This window comes from Notamacropus eugenii, chromosome 6, assembly GCF_028372415.1.
Source record: "Notamacropus eugenii isolate mMacEug1 chromosome 6, mMacEug1.pri_v2, whole genome shotgun sequence".
In the NCBI taxonomy this organism is placed as follows: Eukaryota; Metazoa; Chordata; class Mammalia; order Diprotodontia; family Macropodidae; genus Notamacropus; species Notamacropus eugenii.
Genome location: NC_092877.1, coordinates 51,041,554 through 51,060,490, shown reverse-complemented (window position 1 = coordinate 51,060,490; position 18,937 = coordinate 51,041,554). Strand labels below are relative to the sequence as shown.

At 32.9% G+C, this 18,937-nt stretch overlaps 1 protein-coding gene across 2 annotated transcripts in view; it reads right to left on the bottom strand.

The window, feature by feature from the left end:
* The window catches only part of NSD2 (nuclear receptor binding SET domain protein 2), a 109,951-nt gene that overhangs the window by 30,139 nt on the left and 60,875 nt on the right, over positions 1 to 18,937 (bottom strand). For both annotated transcript variants that reach the window (XM_072620015.1, XM_072620016.1), the window contains exons 10-14: positions 18,779 to 18,903; positions 5,942 to 6,073; positions 5,201 to 5,324; positions 1,971 to 2,171; positions 336 to 515 (exon numbers count right to left, since the gene is read on the bottom strand). In XM_072620015.1, coding sequence (XP_072476116.1) covers positions 336 to 515; positions 1,971 to 2,171; positions 5,201 to 5,324; positions 5,942 to 6,073; positions 18,779 to 18,903 — 762 coding nt within the window. The remainder of the gene's footprint in view (positions 1 to 335; positions 516 to 1,970; positions 2,172 to 5,200; positions 5,325 to 5,941; positions 6,074 to 18,778; positions 18,904 to 18,937) is intronic.

The window sequence follows — 18,937 nt, the reverse complement described above, 5'->3', positions numbered from 1 at the left end:
ATACTAATTCAAGAAAAATGACATTGTAAATGCTGACATCTTAATACATTAACGTTTTTACTGTTTACACCACTACTACATTTTGCTCTAATTTTAGTCTGAAATATTCTCTTACATGGTACCAACAACTGCAAAAATGTTAGTATGTTGTGTCTGCCTGCTGACAACTGTCAACAGTCACCATCAAAGGATTCTTACGTGCTGCTGCTGCATATTTTAGCACTTTAAAAATGTGACAATTGTAAAGTGACTTCACTGAAAAACTACTCTCAGTAGAACGATAAAAAGGTACCCAAACAATAGATTAAATATAAATGAAACAAAAAATGCCTTACCTTTCGAGCAAACAAAGCACCAGCTCACATTCACATGAGCATGATGACTTTTTCCTTTCCGAGCAGTGAAATGATTAGTGCAAACAATGTTGTTAGAAGCAATCACTGAACACCCTGCAGCCAAGCAGCCATCTCCTCCATGATAAGCAACAGGACAGCGAACACATCGCATCATTTTACCTATCAAGTACACAAATATTTAAATGTATCAACACTTCAAAGATCTCATTCGATCCATACAGGTGCTCCTTTCCCTTCCCCAGTGCAAACCACAACCTTTCCATGTCTCAGACTAGGCCTGCACAACCTGCAGCCTTTGGGCCACTTACTGCTGGAAGACACCCGAAAGGATTCTGCAGGGGACCTTGAAAAATGTAGAGGAATGTAGATGTTTTTCTCTACATTTTTCAGTTACCCACCAAAATCCTTTGTCCGGCTACAAGGGGCCCACAGGCTACAAGTGGCCCTCGGGCAAGAGGTTGTGCGGGCCTGCCTTAGGACACGGTCATCAAGGATTTATGTGGCTAAAATAATTCATCACCTGGTACAGCCAGCTTTCTACTGATAAACTTGTCTTGATACAGCTAGGCTGATCCTCTAACAAATAAAAATAGTCTGCCCCCAGGCCTGTACTTAAATGTGAGAAAGTCAGGTAGGAGTTACTGGGCCTGATGCTCTCCATTAATACAACCTTCCAATACTCACAATAATCTTTATGCCATAATCCAACACTGGAGCAGAACTTCATGAAGGGTATTTAAGCAATAACTTAAAAAATGTTTAAGGATCATTCCATATTAGCTCCAATTATTTAAAATAAATATATGTAAGGTCTCAGAGACTAGAGCCAGGGGGCAGGGAGAGGTGTTAAACTACATGGGGACATTTCAAACATGTATTAATAATACTTAATATAGCTGAGTCATTTCTCTGATTAAAAAATAGAGAAAACAAAAGCAAAAAATGACAAGTTGCACATTATCAAGGAGATAAGACACTGAATTATGCCAAGAAGAGTACTACACTTGCTTTGTTAAGTTAATCATTCATGAAATGTCACATACACTTTTTTAAAAAAAAGGTCTTCAGGTAGGGGGAAAAAATTCTCATTGGAGAAAAATCAGCAGTGACTTTTAAGGGGAAAGCAATCAATAAAAACTTTAAACCTTCTTTTGAGAATATTTAACCATTCATTTAAGATTAAGAGAACAAAAAACAAGATGAAAAGATTTGGGCTTTTTTGGGGAGAGGAGGTTATCAACTGCACTTGTCTAGTGTTACATGTTCAAAAGGAAAAAGAAAAAGTCTATGAAACTGGAAAAGTCCTATTATGTATCTCTAAGATGGATTTTTTTCAATCTTATTTAGAGAAAAATTAATTTTACCCTTTAAAGGGCAACTAGATGGTTCAGTGGATAGAGTTAGGAAGACATCTTCCTGAGTTCAGATCTGGCCTGAGACATCACAGTTGTGTGACTTGGGCAGGTCATTTAACCCTGTTTGCCTCAATTCCTCAGGTGTAAAAATGAGCTGGAGAAGGAAATAGCAAACACTCCAGTATCTTTGCCAAGAAAACCCCAAACAGAGTCATGAGGAGTCAGATACAATTGAGACAACTGAACAACAAGAAAATACCTTTTGATGATCTTGGATTTGAAGGATTTGTTACATGACAGCTTACACAGCTATGGAGGGGACAACGAAATCCTCGGCTCTCAAATACAGTAAGGTGGTATTTTTTCACACATGCTTCATGGTAAAATTTTCCACACTGGGATACAACACAGCGCTTAACTTCTGTTTTTTTCTCTTTACAAACAAAACACGAGTGAATCCCTAATAATGATTAAAGGGAAAGTTGAGTATAGACAAGTATTAGCGTTAAGTTAAATTACAGTTATGTACTTAAGTCAGTCTGAAACCAACTAAGTCTAGCAATGTTCCCTGTCCAAGGGGATCACGTTTTCAAATTTGGAGGTGGGGGAGAAACTAGCTACTACTTTAAGCCCTGGTAAGGAGGGAGGCATTCTTCAAAGTTTCTGCCTGAACACACAGAGATAGCTGGAAAAACAAAGAATATAAAAATGCAGCTCATTTTCTCACACAATCATAGAATATTTGAGTTGGAAGAGATCAAAAAAGCTACCTAATTCCAGATCAAATATTAATAATAATCCACTCTAAAATAACATCAATCTGCAGTCATTCTGAATTTGCTTGAAGACTTCTACTGAAGGGAAAACTTAAACTTCTTGAGGAAATCATTTGTACTTTTGAAGAGATGTAGTTATGATTCAGGGAAAAGTGTTATGAATTATTATGCATATTGTGAAATGACAGGATAATTAAAGGGGAAGCTTAACTAAATTAGTGTAAAGTTTGAATTATGGAATATTTTGGAAGAAATGTTATTTTACACCTCTTAAGAGCACTGAGTAGCTAAAACTGTTAATAGTACTATTGGAAAAGTACCATCTGATAATGCATTAGAATTTATGGCTTATAAAAACAAATGTTTCTCAAAGAGATTATAATATATATAATATTTATATTTATAATATTTCTGTGCCCATTCCTCCTTTAACCTTATTACATAATTTGCCTAACACATCCTTTTCTTTAAATAAGCTTTTTTGGGGTGAGGAGGGTAGGTTGGCATCACTTGTGATTTGAGGATGCTGTGCTTTCATCAGTAGAGTGATCTCCTGGTTAAAAAACTCCCCTCACTAATGGAGAACAGCACCTGTTCTACAACTCATTTCTTAAAAACTGCCTGGGGCGCTGAGAGGCTCCGTGATCTGCTCAGGGTCACACAGTAAGTATGTCTGTGGCAAGGATAGAGGCCAGCCTTCACTTCTAAAATATATAGAGAACTGAGCCAAATTTACAGGAATACAAGTCATTTCCCAATTGATAGAGGATATGAACAGGCAGTTTAAAGCTATCTATAGTCATATGAAAAAATGTTCTAAATCACTATTGATTAGAGAGATGCAAATCAAAACAGCTCTGAGGTACCACATCATAACTATCAGATTGGCTAACATGACAAAACAATAAGATGATAAATGTTGGAGAAGATATGGGAGAGTCAGAACACTATGAATTCACAGTTGGTGGAGCTGTGAACATTCTGGCAAGCAATTTGGAACTATGCCCAAAGGGCTATAAAAATGTGCATACCCTTTGACCCAGCAATATTGCTTCTAGGACTGTATCCCAAAGAGATCATAAAAATGGGAAAAGGACCCCACATGTACAAAAATATTTATAGTAACTCTTTCTGTGGTGACCAAGAACTGGAAATCGAGGGAATGTCCATCAACTGGGAAATGGCTGAACAAGGTGTGGTATATGATTGTAATGGAATACTACTGTGCTGGAAGAAATGAGAAACAGGTGGACTTCAGAAAAACCTGGAAAGATTTATATGAAGTGATGCTGAAAGAAATGAGCAGAACCAGGAGACTAGTATACACAGTCACAGACACAGTGTGTGAGGACTGTTTCTAATAGACTTAGCCCTTCCCAGTAATGCGAGGACCTAAAAAATTTCCAAAGGACTCTTGATGCAAAATGACATCTACATCCAGAGAAAGAACTATGGAATCAGAATGCAGAATGAAGCAGACTATTTTCTATTTAGTTATGTTTTGGTTTTTCTCATGATTTCTCCCATTCATTTTAATTCTTCTATGTAACATGACTAATGTGTAAATGTGTTTAATAAGAATGTATGTGTAGAGCCCATATAAGATCACATGCTGTCCTGGGGAGGGAAGGGGAGAAAATTTAAAATTTATGGAAGTGACTGTTGAAAACTGTAAACAAATAAATTAATTTTAAAAAATAGAGGCCAGCCCCTCTATTCCACTATGCCAGATGACCTCATCAAAAAATCCTTTCTTCATAGATAAAAGAAAACCAAGGTGAAATATTACTAATCAGAAACTGCAACATTTTACATTTGGAACTAATGTGGTTTCACTACAGTTAAAAAGAATTCTCTGAAATCCTCAAATCAAATAAATGTCACAAGCTCATCAAATTCTCTGGTAGTATTATAATTTTGTGATATTCTAATTTGAAATGAATGGGTCACAAATCTGAACTGAGATAATCATTTACGAATGTTTTTGGTTATCATGACTATTTCTTGCAATGGGTACTAACCTTTATAATGAAACATTTCCAAATTTCAAATAATGGCCTGATTAGAATGTCTATCACAGTTTTAGCACAGCCAGATAGTTAACATTCTTTACATTGAGTTAATTTTATTTGTACAAAATTTTGGATCTAATTTTAAGTTTTATTTTTTAAAAGTCTTCCAAGGTAGTCTAAGCCAAGAAAGTACACTTTGTAGCATTCTAGTTTTTAAACTGACAATTGAGTAAAAGGTATTCTGCAAAAAATTCAAGACTCAAAAGTTAAAAGTATATATGAGCCAATTTCACTTCAACAATTAAAAAATATATCAAACGCTTTTAAAGAAAACATTTTTTAAAATGTAGGATTACTTATTGCTCAATGTTATAATGCAGAGATGAAAAGAGCACAAACAGCAATCACTCAACTTGCAATAAGGTGAAAAATTCTATGAAGTTATCAGGGATTAGAGTATTTTGATAGACGGAAAGTTCTCAGGATTAAAGAAAAGGAACAGGTAACACTAACATCAAAAGCATTACTTGTGTCTATGAATTTTTTAGGTATAACAATTTCAGAAATAGTTCAAACACATGCACACACATACATGCTTACATACATACAATCTAGAATTCTATCACCCGAGAAATTCTGTCAATTTCTCTTTTTAAAAATAAAAACTTTTTTTTTTTTTAAGTTTTGAACAAAAAACTTGCCTGAAGTACATTCACTGCAAATGAATTTTCCTTCTGGTCTTCTAGAAAGCCCAAGGCAGGATAAATGAAAGGCTCCATAACAGGGTCCTTCACAAAGTAGAAGATTGCCAGATTTCTCACAAAGCTTTTAAACAGAAAGCAGGAATGTTGAATATATACAAAGATCTCTCCACTCTCCCCATTTTGCTCTTCCTAAGCCCATTCTGCTATTTAGGGGAAAAGGCACACATGCAAAATACTATAGGTTGCAAAATATTAATAAATCGGTCAATTATAAACACTGCTGACTAGCCAATCTCAAATTCAAGTAAAAGTATATAGGCCTTACTAAAAAATTTCAAGTCAGATACACAAACCAACTCTTCATAGAAAATGTCACATCATAAATTTGTGGCTTAAAACCACTGATGTCTAATTCATAAGACATTTCTACGGGTAAAGGCTGCTTTAATAAACAACTAATTTTAAGCAACTAATAGCTGCATCATAATTGGACCACAACAGTTATCACTCCTTCACCTCTCACGATCAGAATTTCCACTCAGCGGGATTCAAGCGTAAGTCAATGATCACAACCAGTCAGGGCAACTTAATTGCCTGTTTTAAAGCAGATTATGTATCTTTGATAATAATCCAAAATACGAGGGTTCACAAAAGGCAAAGCAGGGACATTTTAAGCTTGGCCAAAAGTACGTCATCACTTAATAATTCATAACTGATGAATGAAAGCTTTCAGCTTACCTGACAAACATACTCCTTTTTAGCTGTGGTTCCTCGCTCAGACTTTTTGGAAGATATAGATATTTCAGTTTGAGTCTCATCTGCGCTTTCATATGGGGACTCTGAAGGTTCATCTCCTTGACCATCTGAGATCTGAAGATGAAGCGTATGGATTATATTTCACTATAGCCAAGGGAAGAAACAAGGGGCTGTATTCTGCTTTAAAAAAGGCACTAGTTATTGTTACATGATTTAATGTACAAACAATACCTTATAAACATTTCCCTTTATTACTGAATTTCAATGTGACAACTTTTATACATACATGTATAGAAGTTGTATTATGCCTAAGATTTAGCAACTTTCTTAAATAACCTTATATTTAACTAACTATATTTAGTACCAAAAATATCAGTACTATTTTATATTTGAAAACTATAACACATTTTAAATATTTGGGGCTTTGACTTTCCCCACTAAACCACTTCAGTCCCAAACAAAATCAAATGTATACAGTAAAATATGTTAATACCAAGTATGTGGTGGTTTTTTTCTTAAATAAGTAAAATTTGGAACACAAGTTCAAGCCCCACAAATGTACTCCTATTTGTTTTATTTCAATGCCAAAACTCAGCTTTAAAGGGTTTCAGAAAAATATTCAAAATGGGATATACTCCTTTTCTAATGTTTCTTAAAAATATTCACTAAACTTAGTTTTTGAGACTTATTATCAAGTTTGTGGATTATCCATGTCCTCTGTTTCTCTTCTTCTCCCCAATGCTTGTCTTTGGGACATTTCACAGCTCATTAGTACCTCCCCCAGAGGGTGGGTAGCTGAAGGGAGAGAAGGTGAAGAGAAGGTGAAGTCAAATCTGTCCATTTTACTTAACAGTTCTGGTTTAAAAAAAAAAAAGAAAGAAAAGTTTGGGAGGAAGAAATTCAAACTCTTGGCCAAATAATATAACTAATCTAGGAAGTTTTGTGTAGCCATACTATATCTCCCACCCTCTTATTATCAAACATAATCTAGCTTCGGCTAATACTTCCCCACCCACCACTGAATCTTTTCAAATGTCAGACTTCCAATTAAATCCGTACATGCTTTTAATTGAAAACAGGAAAACCTTTTGCCATTTAGCTTCTCTGTTAAAGATTTGCAATGATCTTTGTAAACAAAACTTTAGACACCATATGTGGAAGCTTTTCCATGAGCCTACATCACCACATTCATTTATCATTGTGTAAAGGAGTAGACCTAAGAAACTGAATACAAAAACCCTGCAGTTTAGAATTAAGTGATGGGTCTACACCACTGCAAGAACACCGGCATGATCTGGCCAGTTACGTAGGTTTATGCATCAACAAGTGACTTCAAGCAAACCGTTTAACTTGTATGTTTATGGAATTTACATTATTTAATAGGACATGTTGGGAAAAAAATTCCAGAGATATCACTAAGTGTTTTCCTGATTTTAAATCAGTATTAAAAGAAGTTTTCTAGTAACTTTTTTATCCTGACTTTACCAACTATTTTCCAGAAAAACAGGAACAGAACTAACAAGAAGCTAACTCTAAATTTTAAAATAAGTGAATATAATTTTGATTTGACATATTTAAATATGTTTTGATATATCTAAGCTGTAGTTCTAAAAAAATGTGCTTTTGTTCAGTATTTTACATTAGTAAGTTTTTTTCCCCTATTTTCCATTAGTATTCCTTTTGCATTCTGCAGATATGGACAAAGCAGCAACGAAAAAACATTTTGAGTTTAAGTCCCAAATTTATATGATCAATAAAGTTCCAAATCAAGTTAATAGCATTCCTACGTGTAGGGACACAAAGTATCCTGTTCATGTTGGTACAAGCTAATAATCCATTCTTACTGGGATTGCCTCTCAAAACACAAACAGAATTATGTGCTGTTACTTTATACACTACAGGTAGCTTTCAGGGGGGAAGAGGCCCTCAAAGCACTTTACAAACCATCTTAGAGACAAATTGAAATACAACAAGGAATACTAAGGGACTTTAACCCAAATCTCAACTCAAATAAACCAGCTGGCAGTGCTTTATCCACAAAACCATGTTGATACTAGTTTCAAACAAATTTCGAAGCAGAAAAAAATGGGTGGGGATAGAGACAGAAAACACACATCAGTCCTGGTACAGAGGAAGAAGCAGCACCTTTTATTTAAAATTTACAGAAAAAGTTAGCATGTTTCCACTTGGAGAAGATATTTCCTAAAATTAACAAAGTGTGTTTAAGGAAGAACAGTGAATACACTTTTTTAATGCATGTATAAACTTCAAAAGACAAAATATTAAGTTATTTTCTAATATTTGGGAGGGGATATACATATAGGATAATATATAAAAATGAAACCTTACAAAGTTACAATCAGTCAAAGTACAATTCCAGGATATTCTGACTTGTACCATGTGTTCCACCCTTTTTCCATTCATTTTTATGGGAACTGTATTCCAACGACTATTTAGCAAACCACTAGCAAATGTAGACAGATAAATAACAGGATATAGTTTCTTTACTAGAGTCAGACTTCACTTCTACTTTACCATATAACATTACTTACTCAGAGATGTCAATTGTGAAAACGATAAATTCACCTTTATGGATCCTATGAACACAGTCCCAAAATCCCAGTATACGATATATATGAACTATTCCATATCCAATATGATGCATTTGGAAAAAGAAAAATGTAGTAGTTGAATGGACACAAGACTGTTTTAAAGACTATTCTAGTTGCTTTTCATATTTACCAAAGTTATTTTAAGTACTTAGATTTTGTAGCTCTTTCCATTTTTAAAATTTAATTTTTAGCAATTTTCTTCAAACAGGAAATACTTTTTCCAATAAATTTTCTAATGATACGTCAACCAGTCATATTTTTAAAATTTTTAAACTTTTTTTGAGTGGGAAGAGAAGTGTTATTTTTAAAATATACCCTTCAGAATATTCTAAAATAACCTGACCAATCTGATAAAGAGTATAATTAACACATTTAAATAGTTATCCAGAAGCAATAGAGCCACTTAAGACAGGAATAATTTTGCCAATAATAGTTTGGTATTAATGCAAAAACGTTTTATCTAACCTCTTAAAGAATTAAAATCCACTTAAACTTTTGACAAATCTCTTTACAAGGTGAGGACTAAATCTTTTTTTCAATCACAATTACTACATGATTTGCAAATAACGAACATATCAACAAATTAGGTTTCTTGAATCCCTGGCTATATGATTTTACAATGGAAGCTGGGGAGATAAGTTTATAAAGTTTAATAATTTTAAGATGCTTAGGTTCAGCTAAGTGATTCACACTAACTTGATATTTAGTATAATTCTCTTGCAGATTCAATTTTTTAAAAATAAAGCTAATTATTAGAATTGGCAAATGATTTTGGAGTAACTGATCACATTTCAGAACAGGGTTAAGAATAGGGATTGCACCAGTGATTTGCTATAAGGAGCTCCCAGTGAGAAACTATTTCTTCTACCAATCCAGGTTGGTACTTTCTCACCTAGAGCCTAGAGCACTGAGCAGTCAGATGACTTGCCTGGGGTCACATAGCCAGTATGTGTCAGAGGTGAGACTCGAACCCAGGTTTTCTGGACCTTGACACAATGCTTCTCTACCTAATGTCTAAAACAACACCTAAATAAGATTTTACTGGTCCAAATATACTCCAAAATGAAATCTCCCTGAAGGAAAAACAACAATAACCCCACCCCTCCAAAAAACTCTGATTTATATGTGACACTCTGGCATTATACAAGCCAGATTTGGTGGAAAAGTACAGGCTACATTCATACCACCTTACTTACAGAATGTCAGAGCAATACACAAATGAATCAGCTACCTCTTGATTCTTTTCACAAGCAATACAATTACAAGTAACATCTGAATAATGTGGACAAATTAAAATCTCTAATAAAAATATTGTATTTGTGTTTCACTATCTTCTAAAAAATTAAAAACTCAAAAACTAAGTGAGAAATACTTTTCACTGGCCACACTTTTAAGATTCAGAAAAAGACATGCTTATCTAGCTACTAACACAAACTGCATTCGGTATTATGCTTAAATGTATATTTAGAATTTCCTACAACAAGAAACTCTTCAAAAATGGTCACATTTCACTAATGGAAAAAAAATGAAAAAAACCATTTAAAAAATACTGTGTGCTAGATTTGGAATTATATTTCAAAACACAGCCTACCTAAATTTTCTTCAAAAGTTTACTAAGTCATTTAGTAAATGTAAAAATGAAGAGAAAAGAGATAAAATTTTAAATCTGACCATTCAAGATATGTATGTCTATATATAATATATATGTTTATTTATAGACACGTGTCTATGTATACACATACACACATATGTGTAAGTAGAAATATATGGTAGTAACTAGGGGAAGCTCTCAAACTCAACCCTGGAAAGGCTAACAAAAAGTTTTATTAGTGAGACTGCACGACAGCTTTTAAAAAGAATTACCAGGAGAAACTTTAAACATATGCAAAACCCTAAACCAAAACACATCCGGACCCTCCTATCCCTATCACATCAAAGATATACAAGGTAGTGAAACAAAAACAACAGATATCTTTTCCATTTGCTAAAAATAAATCTTTTATCCTGGGCAGGTAGGAATAATATTTATTAGATCAGATCAAATAGAATAATATAATAATCAAAGATTCCAAAAGAAGATGCACATTTTTTTTTTGACAGAAGGGGAAAAAATAAGAATGGGGCAGAAAAAAAGTTTTTTGGTAGAAACTATATCTTGAGAATATTCAGACCCCTAATAGCATAAATGTTGTTAGTAAATGTACTAGACAATGACATAGAAGACTGTATTAATGAAATACAAGTATTTCAAGAGGCTGAGGTATGGAGGGGCTGCAATCTGAATGAATAGAAAGAATATCCATACTTATGAAATCATAACTCTAAATTATGAAAGTTTTTCTACTATCCTGAGAAAGATAAAGAACTCTAGCTTTTTCCTCTGGTCCTCTAATTAAACGCAGATGGACAGAAGTATTAACCCGCTAATTAGATTCTACAATCTTTTTTTGTACTGCTATACTTATTCTATCAATTTTCTAAAGGGCAGGCATTTTCTTTTACTAGAGAATGATTTATACAGCGTTTTTTGGTTCACTGCTACTCTACACAATGTTCCTGAACACCCAATAATGAATTCAATGAAACTGAAATTTGGAGGGTAAAAATCTGTATTTTTTAAGTATTAAGGGAAACCAAAAATGTTCTTTTACTTTGTAATCCTTTAAACACTATACAAATGTGAACTTTATAAACTCTCACAGGATTTTCTAAAATAACCTTTAAGCCAACTCAAATGTTAATTTGTAATTAGAAAAGGCTAAATATATGTAACAAAATGAATGCAATATGCGCTAGTAACAAGTAAAAAAAGGCACCAGAAACTTTTCTACATCTACCATTATTATGCAGAAAGTAAGACATCTGCGGAGACCTTTTTAATGTTAAAAAAAATCATTTCAAAGTTTCTTTTGAGGTGCCCAATTTAGAATACAAAAAAAATACAAAATTACTGAAAAACTGCCTTACATTTTTAAAGCTCCCTCAAATTGATCTTTCACAGTAAAAGTCTTTAAAAGGTTTTTCTTATATTGACTTCGAGGGAAGAAATGAAACCATCATTTACAAGACTACTACAAAAAGGACATGGGAACCAGAACATGTGGCCATACCATCACCTCTTGAAATAGGACTTCTGTGACATTTGTAAAATTTTTCTTAAAAAAAAAAAAGGAATTAATATTTCCCAAGCTGTTGTTTTTGCACATATACTAGCATTTTAGCAGTAAATTATTATTGTTTTGATAATTTACCATTTGATATTCAATATTTTGCCTAATTTTGGCACCTGAAACTGAGTGAAATAGTCAGTATCATATGTAAGGACTTAGAAGTCCTGATGTCAGAATACTTGGGTTTGAATCCCACATCTGATGCATATGACCTGTATGGGCAAGTCACAACCTCCCTGGGCCTTAGTTTCCTCATTGAAGATCATGAAGGGGTTGGACTACAAAGGTTTCTCAGGTCTCTTCCAGCTTTAGATGTGATTTTTTTTGAGGTACAGCTGAAAAACCTGGGTAATTAGGTGAGGATGCAAGAATGCTTACATTTAAAAGTAACTTTTTATGGATGATTTTAGGTCAATCATTTTATTTGTTTTGGAAGAAGATTGAGGTGGAATTAGTCACACTTAAAAATTTTTTTCAGGTTGTTGCTTTAGCCATACATAACACCATCATTTCAGTAGAAAACTTTACTAACAAATCAACATGTCTGCAGCAATGGTACAACAATCTACTGAGGCTTCTCTCTCTATGACCCTTTAGCTTGGCTAGTTGTTAAAGCCTCCCTGCTATCTCAGAATGTTCACCTATAAAAGAAAGCTGCAGTACACTATTACTATATCCATGAAGGGACTGTTTCTCTAATTCCCTGAAAAAAAAACAAACAACATTAAGGACTCATTTTTTTTCATGAAATTAAACTTCAACACATAAGAGTCATAGGTTAGAGGTAGAACATCTATTCAAAATGAGGAACAGACTCGACTTGTCAGAAGTCACGTAGCAAGGGCAGAGTAATGATTATAATGAGATCTCTTGGCAACTGAATTTTCTATTACACATTATACTTTGTAGACGTGTCCTTTGCTTATTTTTATTTGACTTTTAAAAAGTTCCTAGTTTTCTAGTATATTTTCTTTAAACTAAATTAGATATAATATAAACAAGTCAGATTTTTTTCTTAGGATGTAGACTAATAACAAAAATAGATGAACAGAATAAAATTTGTTAATTGTATACTATAATCTTAACTGATTTCATTTAAAAACTTTCAGAACAATATTCTAGAGGTTAAATAGTTCCATAGGAATGAACAGATGATTGGTCAAATAAGGTTATAGCCCAGTTTCGTAATGTTAGGATGGGATTTAATTATAATTATGTAAGTAGACATTGGTTAGGACAAAATTATATGGAGTATGCTTATAACACTAATTAAGAATTCACAATACATCTAGACAGGGCTGAAGTATAACTTCTAATATCTATGAAGAAAGCTGAATTACTTTCATGAGACCTTCCCAGAGCTCCCTAGAAACTCAAGAGCTAACTATTAACTTTGCTTAACAACTCTCTAAAATACTTATCAATTATATCAGTTATCAGGGTTTGTGTCTTATTTTTAATCAAATTGTAAGCTCTCAAAGTTATTACAAGTACTGTTCTATCTAAACTCTGAATTTCCTCCAGTGCCTAGCAAATATAAAATACATAAAAATGTTGTTTCTTTTTGTTAGTAAGCAAATCTTTGGAACAAAATTTTAAAGCACGTAAGGACTACAAGAGAAAAATTATATACTAAATAACATCCATTCATAAAGGAAGGCCAGACAGATGCTCAACTTGACATTACTCAAGTACACAGGTTACTGTGTATTCAAAGTAATAAGATTACATTTCCTTTTAAAAAATTGTAAATTGGATTAAAAAACCAATTCTGATTTGTTATTAGCTAGAATCAGTGAGGTATTATCATACCTTTGTCCAATACATCTGCAGGCCTTCAAAGGGCAAATATTTTATGATAGATGTTTCTAAGAAAATCAAATGGAGTCAGTACTTCAGACACAAATTTTATATGATGAATCCATAGTACAAAATGGATCCCCATTTCTACAGATAGTAATTAATTAGCACATAAGAGTAGCACTTTTTTTTCCCAGAATGATGTCACTTTGGCTGAATAGCATAATAAATCTTAAAAAATAATAATAACTGGAAGTACAAACTACTTATATCTCTGGTCCCTCCTAATGAATACAAACTCACCTTCTTCAAAAACCTTTGGCTATTTCCCAAATTGTATTATTTAAGACTTTACTCATGGATGTTCCCCCTAGTCTGTTCATAAAACTAACGTCATGAGGTTTGGTACAGTAATTCTTCATGTTTTATGTGTGTAATCTCTTCAACTAGACTATCGTTTTGTTTTTTTTAACAGTCCTCACTGCTACCAGTACTCTGCATATAGAAGGCAGGAAATAGATGGTGAAACACTCTATCCCACTTATTACTTAGCACATCCCCTATATATAAAATTCATAGTTGTCATTTAGTATGACATCCTTAGTTTTCCTCCTGATTTTATTACTATGGTCTTCAACATTAAAAAGAACTTTCTCATATTAGTAATACTTGGTATTTTACTTGCTACTTGTCTCAGAGCTATGAATTTATTCTTGAGCTTTTTGGAATGTCAGTAGGAGGTCAGGGTCTTTATACCTTAGATTTTTTTATGTGATATAATTATGCTACTGATCTTAATTTAGCTCAACATTTTAACTTCTCATAAAATTGTTTTATTACAGATGAACAAAAACTGTCATTGTTTAATTGATTTTGTTTTCTTTTTATCCTCTAGTATAACTGATTCAAATAGAGTAATATGCCAAAGTAATCTTCTTATTTTTCAATAAAAAGGGAAAATGGTTTGGAAAATATATTCTACATGTTCTATATATGCCAGTTAAAGGCTTAAAGGAAAGTTAATATTGTTCTGATACAACTATGGTTTACAATATAAGCACTGAAATGTTTCATGGTAATAGTATGTAACATGTTAACATGTCCTGTGCTGTCTCAGCTGAAGAGGCTAAGGAATTTCACTCATCATGCAAACATGCTGAAATATCACAACAAATGATCAATGCTTAAAACACTGGAATATAGTATCATTTTAAGTAAGCAATTAATGTATCTGGGAAGGTAGTTAATGTTATTATGGCATCTTCTGGCTAGTTTTATAAATGAAATCAACAGGCTAAGGTAATATAAATGTTCTATAACATCTGACTAACAAAACATACTACATTTAGTGTTTTATTGAAATTGCTTAGTAAAAAGGTTAGGAACAAAGTATTTCCTGCATGTTAAATGTGGATCACTAATTTATGTCTATTGTATTGAATATATCTCACTGGTTAAACTGGTATAAAGACTGACCACTTGAATAAAAATACTCATGTTGATATATACCGTTGGAGAAAGGGGGCAAAAAACAGAATATACATGTGGATATTTTTCCAACACAAAAATCTCTAAGAAGTAGGAGAAGTTACCTCTAATAAAATTAACTGTCTTTAATGTGGAATTGCATCCACATTTACAATTTAGACAGTTTCACAACCTAATGGTACCACTTCAATCAGTTTGAATGTTATGTTGATCATTGGAATGAATGCATTTTTATTATGAGATGAATGTGGTTGATTAAATGACCTTGATTAGGCATCTTACCTTGGTCTTAAAATTTGTGTATCTGTTTTCTTCATTGTGTGTGTTTATTAATACCAGTAAAAACAGAGTATCATACATCTTCCATAAAATGATTGTGATAGAAATGTCATTTTAGTGTATACGATGATAGTACAACTTGCAGCAGACATCTTGGAATATTACATCATTTTATGTGCAGTACATTGCAGCAGAGCTCAAGTCCAACTTGACTGATGCTGGTTCCAATAAAAGCTGTTACCCGTGAAGGTGAAAAAAATAAGAATTTTCTCTAAGGGAAAAAGTATTAATGTTATGAAAACACTTAAATAACATTTATTCCTTCATAGGTCTTTGTCATGCAGGTGTGGAAATTTACCATTCTTTTTGTTAAAGTGGTAACTGCAAAAATAAAAACCAAGCAAACATGGAGCTTGCATATTCACCATCTGTTAATTTCTTTGTTAATGTTAAAAAGTAAAAAAATATATATTCCTGGTAACATCTTCAAGTATTTACTTCAACAAAATTTCCTACAGTGGCCACTAGATGGCGCAGTGGATAGAGCACTGAGCCTGGAGTCAAGAAGACCTGAGTTCAAATTCAGCCTCAGATCCTTACTAGCTGTATGACTCTGGGCAAGTCACTCTGTTTACCTCAGTCTCCCCAATTGTAAAATAGAGACAATAATAGCACCTACTTGTCAGGGTTGTTGTAAGGATTAGATGAGATAACAAAGTTAAGCTGTGCTTAGCACAGTGCCTTAGTAAGTAATGAGCACTATATAAATATTATTATCATCATTATTTCTCACTGTGTTTTCAGCCGTAGAACATGAAGATGTGTAGCTAAATATCACAGATATCCTTCAACATAAGGAAGAAATGTTTCAAAGAAAGACTACAACTGAATAGGGAATCTCCTTGTAAAACGTCACTTAGAAGGACTGATGCATTTAAGACTAGCAGTGGGCCCACTTACTTTTTCTCCCATTTTTTTTCAAGGTGACGGGTGCAGACTACTTTCTGCCTCATAAGCCAGAATATTAAGCACACAACAATTAACGCTTTTCACAAATATCATACTTTTATGACAATACCAGATTATTAAACATAGCATACAAGACTTCTTTTCCATTAAGGTTTTAACAGTGTTTAATTACAACAATATAATTCAGTAAAAAAGTGTTTTAATGATGAATTTCCAAAACCCACACAAAAGTGACAATATAAGCCCAAGCGAACAGGATGCCTATACACTCAAAGATACTTGGATAAGCCTCAAAGTTTCTATTTTGTCTACTAAGAGTTTAATATAGCAATTCTATCTGGTAGTTTTGTTTTCTATTCCTAAATATGAGTCCTTTATGAGTCAAAAGAAAATTCTAAAATATTTAGTCCAGGAAAATAAAAAATTACCACAAAAAAACATCTCAAAATATTAGCAAGGTATTACCTAAAAAGTGTATGCTGATGTAGTAGTATGCCAAAAATTAACGTATTTATAGTATATTAAAAGCTCTGACCTTTCTATTATCTATGTATCTAGACTGTAGCATTCTTGATTAAAAATAAAATGGCCAGGATGACTATTCTGTTTTCAAACTCTCAGTTTTATTGGAAGACATGAACAGTAGATTCAAATATATAAAATGACCAAAAATCAGATGCAGTTTAATTAAGTAAATTATGTCTAACTAAAAAGGTTTCCCTTTCCCTTGATTAACTAAAGATAGGGATAGGAAGGAAGTGCAGTAACATCAACTATTAAATATTTTGTTACAAACTGGAGGTGCTTTTCCCACTAACTCCTTTGTCTAAAAGTCTAAAACTCTAACAAAAAATATGGCAAAAGACTAAATAACATTATGCAACTAGGAAAGATTACATTTTAACATTGTTTTGTGAACTCACACAGTACAGAAGGAAATTCCTACCATAATTCTCTTATAGTACCTAAATCTATATTTTTAGTGCTATTGTTAAGTATTTTTAAAATCCTATGTTTAGAGTATACTCTGAGACTTGGCTTCTTAATCTTCTATATTTAGAAGAAGTACAATATAAGCTCCTAGAGGGCAGAAACTTTTATTTTTTTGTCTTTGTATCCCCATTATCTAGCACAGGGCCTTGGCACTAAATGTTTGTTAAGTTTCAAATTCAATTATATTTTCTTACTTCCATTAGAAACTATAGGAGGAAAACTGGTATGTTTTCTTTACTAACATCACCAATGTCAATACTATATACACTATATGAGAGAACTTAACTAGGTTTCTTATTTCCAAGAATTCCTCTTAGCTTATATTAAACACTGAAATGTCCCATTCAACAATAGCCATCATACCACCTAACCACCCACCCCACCCCATCGCCCAATCAGACTTGTCTATATTTAAACATTTACTGTTGAACTATGAAAACATGGAAATGTTTTCTTTTTCTTCACTCTCCCCCACCCCCCAATAGAATACACTTTGAATTAACAATTAGTTAACTACTTAGAACTAATGAGAAAACCACTAGTAAATATTATAGCATAATGCCTTTCACATAGGGAAAAAAAAAGGGTGTCCGCAATGAAAGAACTGGGACTACAGTGAAAAATGGAAGACATTTGGAAGAAAAATAAAGAGAGACAGACAAGAGATCACTTAGCAAACTATGGACTCAACCTTTCTCTTTCTCAAGCAAGAAATATTTGTCATTCCTGAATTTTGAGCGTTTTTTTTCCTGGCAAGGACAAAGACTTTAAGCTTTTTGCCTACATTTTATCTAAGAAAACATATCTATTTCAATTTCATTATTATCTTCTGCCAAATATTTTAATAGTTCAAGGAATTATAATCTAATTATATTCTAAATAAACTAAAATTTAAATATATAGAACTTAAAATCTGTCAAATTATGGTATGAAAAAGATACATTATTTGCTATTTGTGCACAGAAAACAGGAATCATAAAAAACAAAATGTTAAGAACCTGACTTTTTTCTATATCTATATGTGTGTTTGTATACACACACAAACACACCCACATATATCACCATTATGAGAGTACAGAGCTTGTGCTCAGGACCAAGAGACCATTCTACGTCACATAAAACAAAAAGCACACTTGCTTCCATATAAAAATTATGACATGAAGATGAATAAAAAACAGTTTTAGAAGAAAATGCACACCATTAACATTTTGTTTCTGAAAATTACATCTCTAAAATGTGTATGCTTAGTACAATTAAATTGCATTGATATATAGATATGTATATATACTTGAAGTACCCAACTTGATCTTCACTACAGTGAATGTATTGTCACAATGCACGTTAATTCAACAGAGCTACAGAGACAAAAAGCTTTAACTCATATAGAGAGGTAAAGGGAGCATTAAATTTAAAATTGAGTCTGATTGTTTTTTCTTTAAAAATGGATTTTTAGATCACAGACTTTTGATAACTAAATGGCTTTCATGTAAATGCCACTTTTTTTTTACCTCATTCTCAGTTAAGGAAGTTGAAGGAGATGAACTTTTGCTAAACGCAAGAGCTGAAGATTCTGCTGCTGAAGCCCGATTTCGCTTCTTCAGTGGTTTACATGCATCAGACAGATTTTTCGTTGCTGTAAAATAATTTTTGTTTACAAAGTGAAGTTT